At 45.8% G+C, this 11,259-nt stretch overlaps 1 protein-coding gene across 1 annotated transcript; it reads left to right on the top strand.

Annotated features, from left to right (window-relative positions):
* The first annotated feature begins 1,074 nt into the window (after nt 1–1,074).
* LOC145864274 (methylthioribulose-1-phosphate dehydratase-like) lies at nt 1,075–10,996 on the top strand. Its single transcript, XM_082969747.1, has 7 exons — nt 1,075–1,778; nt 2,181–2,281; nt 2,436–2,484; nt 2,639–2,756; nt 5,184–5,319; nt 10,146–10,313; nt 10,515–10,996. Exons 1-6 carry the CDS (start codon nt 1,482–1,484, stop codon nt 10,276–10,278), a joined length of 834 nt encoding a protein of 277 aa, XP_082825873.1. The 5' UTR covers nt 1,075–1,481; the 3' UTR covers nt 10,279–10,313; nt 10,515–10,996.
* Nucleotides 10,997–11,259: the final 263 nt, after the last annotated feature.

Genomic DNA, 11,259 nt, shown 5'->3' on the forward strand with positions numbered 1-11,259 from the left:
AGAACCTAGAAATCCCTATTGGCCTGGACTTACCCCTCCACTTTTCACCCCAGCCATCTATAGGCTACCTCCCCATCATATCCTACACACTGTCAGTCCAAAAAAACACAAAGTAAAAGGCAGACTTGAGGAAAATATTTCTTGATAACAAACATGGTCATCTGTCAATTATAAAACAAACATCCCCCTGGGATGGATAGGCCTACAACAAGGTTGCAAACCAACATTATATTAAAGGCCTAATGGTCATGTTTCAGGTTGCAGGAATAGAAGCATGCAGGACTAGATGTTTGTTATGAAAATGTCATGTCACAGCCACACTATCCTCTCAAATGCTGATAGATACAGTAATATAACACTGCAGCCCGCATGGTTTTCAACCATCCGAAGTTCTCTCATGTCACCCCGCTCCTCCACACACTCCACTGGCTTCCAGTCGAAGCTCGCATCCACTACAAGACCATGGTACTTATCTACGGAGCAGCACTAGGAACTGCCACTTCAGGCTATCCTCAAACCCTACACCCTAACCCAAGCTCTCCGTTCTGCCAGCTCAGGTCTCTTGGATCAGAGCATCTGCTAAATGACTAAAATATAATATAATAGTAATATAATGCACTAGTAGGCATCTACACTGTAATTAGACTGCAGCCTGCAAGCACCATGATGTAAATGGGTGACTCTAGTTGGGAAGTGAGACACCACTTTTCATAGCTAGACAAGAAAAAAAATATCTGTCCTTGCCATAAATTTGGTTTAATTTATTTGGGCTCTGCTACCACCTAGTGCTTGTTAGGCATACTTGTGCAACACCCTCTCCAGGAAGAAGTTACAGTGATATAGGATATACTTGTTCTAACTAAAATATGAACAAATAATAAAACACGTTTGATTTTGAATTGCTAAGAATTGTGTCATCTTATTTTCGATTATCAAAGATCTCTGCGATTATTCGATAATTGTCTCCAGGCACAATACAAGGCCACGTGCAAGAGATCTGGAGGTCCTTACTATATCCTGTCGCACTAATGACGACCCCCTGCTTTCAAACAAACACACAAAGGTATTTAAAACGCGATAAAACTGAATTGTTCCATGTAAACATGTGGCGAAATATTGTATTTAAACGATATGTTGTTTTAGATTTCGTTGAGGAGGAATAACGCCACGTGTGTTTGTATGTTAAAGTCGCAGCTGTTAGTTAGCGAGCTACCCAGAGCCTAACGTTAGCTGGCTAGTTATCCAGTTTTCTTTTTGGCCAGCCTGTTACAGTTGAGCTCTAGTGTATTGGCACCCCTGTACCTTTATTTTAAATAATTCAATACGTCTTCAAATATAAGTTGCAATTAAAAAATAAACGTTGTGTTCACACGTGTACTGTGGTAAGTTGCAGGTATTTCTACAAGGTAAAAACAGCCATTAAAATAGTGTTGAAAAGAGAACCGTATATTACGCTTCATTATAACGTTACCACTGTGAACATGGTGAAGGGGAAAGAACTCTCTGAGGATGTAAGGAATTTGATTATAACCAAACATGGACTTAAGCAAGGTTACAAGTCCATCTCCCGAGACCTTGGGATTGCTGTTTCCACAGTTCGTAATGTTATCAGGAAGCATGCTGTCCATGGAATTGTAGTCAACCTCCCAGGACGTGGTCGCAAGAAGAATCTGGTTCCAGCGGTTGAAAAAGCAGATCGTTCTGCATCTATCCAAAAGAAAATGACATCTGTTTGTGATGCCGACAAGGAAAATGGTTCAGAGTCGACGGAGTCTCAGGTATGTGCTTTAGAACGACTGCTAACAGTAGTAGGTTATCTAGCTAGGCTAGCTAACACATTTAAAACAAGTCTTGCAATCTGAAATTGCAAACAAATAGCTAGCTAGATACACACCTTAACTTGTAGGCTAGACAGTGAATAGAGCAAGAATCACAGGAAAATAGAAGCAATGAGAGAAGTCAGAGGAAGATATTTTGGGAAGTCCAAAGCCAGAGAGCTAGAGAGAAACAACAGGGGGACTTTAACAGGGAGAGAGAGAGAAACAACAGGGGGACTTTAACAGAGAGAGAGAGAGAACACACACAGCTCCAGTCTGAGACCCAGAAAGAGTGGGGAGAGGTAAATGATGAGCCATTATGATGTCTGGGTAATGTACTGTTTCCCCACCACCTTGTTTCAGGAGAAGGAACATCCACGGGTTCTCATCCCAGAGTTGTGTCGTCTTTTCTACCAACTCGGCTGGGTTACTGGGACAGGAGGAGGGCTAAGTTTGAGACGTGGGTAAGTGCTCTGACTTTAATATTGTTGAATCATTTTTTTTAAATTCAAAACCTCATACGTGTCTTGGTCTTGGTAGAGAGAGAGGTAGAGAGAGAGAGAGAGAGAGAGATGCGCTAGCTAATGAACATTAATCTCCCCATTTTGTTGTACCTAGAGATCAGATCTACATTGCCCCGTCTGGTGTGCAGAAGGAGAGACTACAGGTGAGGAGGGCTGGTGTTTTGCCTCCATATCATCATCATAGAGACAGGAGAGACTACAGGTGAGCAGAGCAGAGACAACTTGGAGTACTTAGTTTGACAGTTTTCTGGAGATATGTTTTTTTGTGTGTGTGTGTGTGTGTGTTGCACCCTGTAGCCAGATGACATGTTTGTCTGTGATGTGGAGGAGAGAGACATCAGCTCCCCACCCCCCTGGAAGACGCTGAAGAAGAGCCAGTGCACCCCTCTGTTTATGAATGCCTTCACTATGAGGGGTGAGCTCTCTCTGTTATTAATGAATGATACTCTATGAGGGGTGAGCTCTCTCTGTTAATGAATGATACTCTATGAGGGGTGAGCTCTCTGTTATTAATGAATGATACACTATGAGGGGTGAGCTCTCTCTGTTAATGAATGATACTCTGAGGGGTGAGCTCTCTCTGTTATTAATGAATGATACTCTATGAGGGGTGAGCTCTCTCTGTTAATGAATGATACTCTATGAGGGGTGAGCTCTCTCTGTTAATGAATGATACACTATGAGGGGTGAGCTCTCTGTTAATGAATGATACACTATGAGGGGTGAGCTCTCTCTGTTAATGAATGATACTCTATGAGGGGTGAGCTCTCTCTGTTAATGAATGATACACTATGAGGGGTGAGCTCTCTGTTAATGAATGATACACTATGAGGGGTGAGCTCTCTCTGTTAATGAATTATACACTATGAGGGGTGAGCTCTCTCTGTTAATGAATGATACACTATGAGGGGTGAGCTCTCTGTTAATGAATGATACACTATGAGGGGTGAGCTCTCTCTGTTAATGAATGATACTCTATGAGGGGTGAGCTCTCTCTGTTAATGAATGATACACTATGAGGGGTGAGCTCTATCTTAATGAATGATACACTATGAGGGGTGAGCTCTCTCTGTTAATGAATTATACACTATGAGGGGTGAGCTCTCTCTGTTAATGAATGATACACTATGAGGAGTGAGCTCTCTCTGTTAATGAATGATACACTATGAGGAGTGAGCTCTCTGTTAATGAATGATACACTATGAGGGGTGAGCTCTCTCTGTTAATGAATGATACTCTGAGGGGTGAGCTCTCTCTGTTAATGAATGATACTCTATGAGGGGTGAGCTCTCTCTGTTAATGAATGATACACTATGAGGGGTGAGCTCTATCTTAATGAATGATACACTATGAGGGGTGAGCTCTCTCTGTTAATGAATGATACTCTGAGGGGTGAGCTCTCTGTTAATGAATTATACACTATGAGGGGTGAGCTCTCTCTGTTAATGAATGATACACTATGAGGGGTGAGATCTCTCTGTTAATGAATGATACACTATGAGGGGTGAGCTCTCTGTTAATGAATGATACACTATGAGGGGTGAGCTCTCTCTGTTAATGAATGATACTCTGAGGGGTGAGCTCTCTCTGTTAATGAATTATACACTATGAGGGGTGAGCTCTCTCTGTTAATGAATGATACACTATGAGGGGTGAGCTCTCTCTGTTAATGAATGATACTCTATGAGGGGTGAGCTCTCTCTGTTAATGAATGATACACTATGAGGGGTGAGCTCTCTCTGTTAATGAATGATACACTATGAGGGGTGAGATCTCTCTGTTAATGAATGATACACTATGAGGGGTGAGCTCTCTGTTAATGAATGATACACTATGAGGGGTGAGCTCTCTCTGTTAATGAATGATACTATGAGGGGTGAGCTCTCTCTGTTAATGAATGATACACTATGAGGGGTGAGCTCTCTTTGTTCATGAATGATACACTATGAGGGGTGAGCTCTATCTGTTAATGAATGATACTCTATGAGGGGTGAGCTCTCTGTTAATGAATGATACACTATGAGGGGTGAGCTCTCTGTTAATGAATGATACTCTATGAGGGGTGAGCTCTCTCTGTTAATGAATGATACTCTATGAGGGGTGAGCTCTCTGTTAATGAATGATACTCTATGAGGGGTGAGCTCTCTGTTAATGAATGATACTCTGAGGGGTGAGCTCTCTCTGCTAATGAATGATACTCTATGAGGGGTGAGCTCTCTCTGTTAATGAATGATACACTATGAGGGGTGAGCTCTCTCTGTTAATGAATGATACACTATGAGGGGTGAGATCTCTCTGTTAATGAATGATACACTATGAGGGGTGAGCTCTCTGTTAATGAATGATACACTATGAGGGGTGAGATCTCTCTGTTAATGAATGATACACTATGAGGGGTGAGCTCTCTCTGTTAATGAATGATACTCTATGAGGAGTGAGCTCTCTCTGTTAATGAATGATACTCTGAGCGGTGAGCTCTCTCTGTTAATGAATGATACTCTATGAGGGGTGAGCTCTCTCTGGTAATGAATGATACACTATGAGGGGTGAGCTCTCTGTTCATGGTTGACGCACTATTAGAGGTGAGGTCTGTCTGTCTGACTACCTGGGAAACAAACCCACCTTCACAACAACATGTTGTGCCAACAAAGTTGTCATAAGCTCAAACTTCCTACTTTAGGTTTCAGAGGAGGTTTCACTGCTTGATGGACTGTCACTGGCTAGCTAATATATTTAATGTCCTATTTCAACAGCTTTGAGGGATGGAATGAGGCTGTATTGTGTTAAGCCCACAGACCTTCTAATAGGCCAACATGCTAACTGTCTCCCTCCTGTTCCTCAGCGGCGCAGGCCGTCATCCACACCCACTCCAAGGCTGCCGTCATGGCAACTCTGTTTTATCCTGGCAAGGAGTTCCGCATAACTCACCAGGAGATGATAAAGGGAATCCGCAAGGGCACCTCCAGCACCAACTACAGGTGGGCACATGGCTAGGACACTTCCAGCACCAACTACAGGTGGGCACATGGCTAGGACACTTCCAGCACCAACTACAGGTGGGCACATGGCTAGGACACTTCCAGCACCAACTACAGGTGGGCACATGGCTAGGACACTTCCAGCACCAACTACAGGTGGGCACATGGCTAGGACACTTCCAGCACCAACTACAGGTGGGCACATGGCTAGGACACTTCCAGCACCAACTACAGGTGGGCACATGGCTAGGACACTTCCAGCACCAACTACAGGGGGTCACATGGCTAGGACACCTCCAGCACCAACTACAGGTGGGCACATGGCTAGGACACCTGCAGCACCAACTACAGGGGGGCACATGGCTAGGACACCTGCAGCACCAACTACAGGGGGGCACATGGCTAGGACACCTGCAGCACCAACTACAGGTGGGCACATGGCTAGGACACCTGCAGCACCAACTACAGGGGGGCACATGGCTAGGACACTTCCAGCACCAACTACAGGTGGGCACATGGCTAGGACACTTCCAGCACCAACTACAGGTGGGCACATGGCTAGGACACCTGCAGCACCAACTACAGGTGGGCACATGGCTAGGACACCTGCAGCACCAACTACAGGTGGGCACATGGCTAGGACACCTGCAGCACCAACTACAGGTGGGCACATGGCTAGGACAACTGCAGCACCAACTACAGGTGGGCACATGGCTAGGACACTTCCAACTACAGGTGGGCACATGGCTAGGACACCTCCAGCACCAACTACAGGTGGGCACATGGCTAGGACACCTCCAGCACCAACTACAGGTGGGCACATGGCTAGGACACTTCCAGCACCAACTACAGGTGGGCACATGGCTAGGACACTTCCAGCACCAACTACAGGTGGGCACATGGCTAGGACACTTCCAGCACCAACTACAGGTGGGCACATGGCTAGGACACCTCCAGCACCAACTACAGGTGGGCACATGGCTAGGACACCTCCAGCACCAACTACAGGTGGGCACATGGCTAGGACACCTCCAGCGCCAATGACGGCCCGTATAAGTGCTCAATGGGAAAGGGGATTTCCTAGTCAGTTGTCCAACTGAATGCATTCAACTGAAATGTGTTTTCCACATTTAACCCAACCCCTCAAATCAAAATCAAATCAAATGTTATTTGTCACATACACATGGTTAGCAGATGTTAATGCGAGTGTAGCGAAATGCTTGTGCTTCTAGTTCCGACAATGCAGTAATATCCAATGAGTAATCTAACCTAACAATTTCACAACAATTACCTTATACACACAAGTATGAAGGAATGAATAAGAATATGTACATCAAAATATATATGAATGAGTGATGGTATAGAACGGCATAGGCAAGATGCAGTGGATGGTATAGAGTGCAGTATATACATATGAGATGAGTAATGTAGGGTATGTAAACATTATATGAAATGGCATTGTTTAAAGTGGCTAGTGATACATTTATTACATCAATTCTTCCATTATTAAAGTGGCTGGAGTTGAGTCAGTATGTTGGCAGCAGCCACTCAATGTTAGTGATGACTGTTTAACAGTGATGGCCTTGAGATAGAAGCTGTTTTTCAGTCTCTCGGTCCCTGCTTTGATGCACCTGTACTGACCTCGCCTTCTGGATGATAGCGGGGTGAACAGGCAGTGGCTCGGGTGGTTGTTGTCCTTGATGATCTTTTTGGCCTTCCTGTGACATCGGGTGTTGTAGGTGTCCTGGAGGGCAGGTAGTTTGCCCCCGGTGATGCGTTGTGCAGACCTCACTACCCTCTGGAGAGCCTTACGGTTATGGGCGGAGCAGTTGCCGTACCAGGCGGTGATACAGCCCGACAGGATGCTCTCGATTGTGCATCTGTAAAAGTTTGAGTGTTTTTGGTGACAAGCCGAATTTCTTAAGCCTCCTGAGGTTGAAGAGGCGCTGTTGCTCCTTCTTCACCACGCTGTCTGTGTGGTTGGACCATTTCAGTTTGTCTGTGATGTGTACGCCGAGGAACTTAACTTTCTACCCTCTCCACTACTGTCCCGTCGATGTGGATAGGGGGGTGCTCCATCTGCTGTTTCCTGAAGTCCACGATCATCTCCTTTGTTTTGTTGACGTTGAGTGTGAGGTTATTTTCCTGACACCACACTCAAGAGGGCCCTCACCTCCTCCCTGTAGGCTGTCTCGTCGTTGTTGGTAATCAAGCCTACCACTGTCGTGTCGTCTGCAAACTTGATGATTGAGTTGGAGGCGTGCATGGCCACGCAGTCGTGGGTGAACAGGGAGTACAGGAGAGGGCTGACAACGCACCCTTGTGGGGCCCCAGTGTTGAGGATCAGCGGGGTGGAGATGTTGTTACCTACCCTCACCACCTGGGGGCGGCCCGTCAGGAAGTCCAGGACCCAGTTGCACAGGGCGGGGTCGAGACCCAGGGTCTCGAGCTTGATGACGAGTTTGGAGGGTACTATGGTGTTAAATGCTGAGCTGTAGTCGATGAACAGCATTCTCACATAGGTATTCCTCTTGTCCAGATGGGTTAGGGCAGTGTGATTGCGTCGTCTGTGGACCTATTGGGGCGGTAAGCAAATTGGAGTGGGTCTAGGGTGTTGGGTAGGGTGGAGGTGATATGGTCCTTGACTAGACTCTCAAAGCACTTCATGATGACGGATGTGAGTGCTACGGGGCGGTAGTCATTTAGCTCAGTTACCTTAGCTTTCTTTGGAACAGGAACAGGGGTGGCCCTCTTGAAGCATGTGGGGACAGCAGACTGGGATAAGGATTGATTGAATATGTCCGTAAACACACCAGCCAGCTGGTCTGCGCATGCTCTGAGGACGCGGCTAGGGATGCTGTCTGGGCCTGCAGCCTTGCGAGGTTTGACACGTTTAAATGTTTTGCTCACGTCGGCTGCAGTGTAGGAGAGCCCGCAGGTTTTGGTAGGGGGCTGTGTCAGTGGGACTGTATTGTCCTCAAAGCGAGCAAAGAAGTTGTTTAGTCTGTCTGGGAGCAAGACATCCTGGTCCGCGACGGGGCTGGTTTTCCTTTTATAGTCCGTGATTGACTGTAGACCCTGCCACATACCTCTCGTGTCTGAGCCGTTGAACTGCGACTCTGCTTTGTCTCTATACTGACGCTTAGCTTGTTAGATTGCCTTGCAGAGGGAATAGCTACAGTGTTTGTATTCGGTCATGTTTCCGGTCACCTTGCCCTGATTAAAAGCAGTGGTTCGCGCTTTCAGTTTTGCGCGAATGCTGCCATCAATCCACAGTTTCTGGTTTGGGAATGTTTTAATAGACGCTGTGGGTACGACATCGCTGATGCACTTGCTAATAAACCCACTCACCGAATCAGCGTATTCATCAATGTTGTTCGCAGCAATGCGGAACATATCCCAGTCCACGTGATCGAAGCAATCTTGAAGTGTGGAATCCGATTGGTCGGACCAGCGTTGAACAGACCTGGGAGCTTCCTGTTTCAGTTTCTGTCTATAGGCTGGAAGCAACAAAATGGAGTTGTGGTCAAATTTTCTGAAAGGAGGGTGGGGGGGGGGCCTTATATGCGTCGCGGAAGTTAGAATAACAATGATCTAGGGTTTTACCAGCCCTGGTTGCGCAATCGATATGCCGATAGAATTTAGGGAGCCTTGTTTTCAGATTAGCCTTGTTAAAATCCCCAGCTACAATAAATGCAGCCTCAGGATATGTGGTTTCCAGTTTACATAGAGTCAAATGAAGTTTGTTCAGGGCCATCGATGTGTGCTTGGGGGGGGATATATGCAGCTGTGATTATAATCGAAGAGAATTTTCTAGGTAGATAATGCGGTCGGCATTTGATTGTGAGGAATTCTAAGTCAGGTGAACAGAAGGTTAATCATAAGGCATACACCCCCGCCCTTCTTCTTACCAGAAAGATGCTTGTTTCTGTCGGCGCGATGCGTGAAGAAACCAGCTGGCTGTACCGACTCCGATAGCGTGTCTCGAGTGAGCCATGTTTCCGTGAAACAAACGTTACAGTCTCTGTCTCTCTGGAAGGCTACCCTTGCACAGATTTCGTCTACCTTGTTGTCAAGAGACTGGACATTGGCGAGTAGTATACTCGGGAGCGGTGCGCGATGTGCCCGTCTACGGAGCCTGACCAGAAGACCGCTCCGTCTGCCCCTTCTACGGCGCCGTTGTTTTGGGTCGCCAGCTTGGATCCGATCCATTGTCCTGGGTGGTGGGCAAAACAGAGGATCCGCTTCGGGAAAGTCGTATTCCTGGTCGTAATGTTGGTGAGTTGACATTGCTCTTATATCCAATAGTTCCTCCCGACTCTATGTAATAAAACCTAATATTACCTGGGGTAACAATGTAAGAAATAACACATTAAAAAACTAAATACTGCATAGTTTCCTAGGAACGCGAAGCGAGGCGCCCATCTCTGTCGGCGCCAGAAATTCACTCTCTTTGAATCAGATGTGAGGGGGGCTGCTTAATCGACATCCACGTCTTCAGTGCCCGGGGAACACTGGGTTAACTGCCTTGCTCAGGGGCAGAACGACAGATTTTTACCTTGTCAGCTCAGGGATTTGATCCAACAACCTTCTGGTTACTGGCCCAACGCTCTAATCACTAAGCTACCTGCCAATGTACTACAGTGTGAATGTCTGTACTGAAACAGTCCAGCCACGGCAGTTTATGGAAATGAATGTGGAAATCCAGATGTTACCTTGTAACTCCTGTCAATTTTGGCACATTTTCATCCAGGGGAAACTGACACTTGATTTTAGATAGTGTCCCTATGACTGTGCAGTCTGCTCACACGTGTGTGTGTGTGTAGATATGATGAAACGCTGGTGGTCCCCATCATTGAGAACACCCCGGAGGAGCGGGACCTGAAGGAGCGCATGGCGCTGGCCATGGAGCAGTACCCAGACTCCTGTGCAGTTCTCGTCCGGCGCCACGGCGTCTAGGTGTGGGGGGAGTCCTGGGAGAAAGCCAAGACCATGTGAGTTAATGAATAATTATGAAGTAACACAATGTTTTATATAGGTGATTAACTAATAATTATAAATATTATAAAAGTAATGTTTGTAGAAGTATTACTGTGAATGTGTCATTTAGACTGAATGTATCACTGTTTTAAATGCATCATTGGTGCCTTCTAGAGGTTTGTGTGGTAATGGATTATCCGTGTGTCTTGTTCCAGGTGTGAATGTTATGACTACCTATTTGACATCGCCGTCCAAATGAAGCAGAGTGGAATGGATCCTTCAGCACCACCCATTGAAGAGAACCATTACTACGATGTCCAACAATCCCAATAAATGGAGGCAAACAATCAGGGCCTAAAATTAACACCTGCCAAATGTGGATTTTTCACCTGCCATGTCGCCGGGTGCTCAGGACTCCACAGTGCAAGTATTTCACTCGCATTTGTGAATATAAAAAGTCAAGTTTGATCACATTTATAGTAACATATATGCTGCAGTAGCTGTTTTCAAAGTATTTCTGCCATTTTTGTTTCATAGCTGGTAATATATAGCCTATTCCACCTCGCTCTGCAACACAGCCTGGCTGGGGGCTGTGCACACGTGAAGAGCTGAGTGAAAGATTACATTTTTAGAAGTGCTGTGCACAGGCATAAAAGTTGGTCTAATTTACTTGAAAAGAAAGTCTACTGAAGTGAAACCCTGTCCTTGTGTTTCTTGGCTATTTCCATTGTTTTGGTGACAAGCTAGGTTGTTTTTCTATGTTTGAGTTTCAACTGCTAGGGAAGAGAAGACCACGCTTCTACTAGTCAATCTCACAGGCAGAAACAATACTCGAGTTGCGCTGCCACGGTAACCTCCCGCCCTTAAAGGTACAGGTGAACATTTTTGTCTCTGATATTTTGGTTAAAAATGAAATGAATCAATATACCAATTTACTTCTTACTAGTAATATACTTATTG

Source organism: Salmo salar, chromosome 26 (genome assembly GCF_965601325.2).
Source record: "Salmo salar chromosome 26, fSalSal1, whole genome shotgun sequence".
Lineage (NCBI taxonomy): Eukaryota > Metazoa > Chordata > Actinopteri > Salmoniformes > Salmonidae > Salmo > Salmo salar.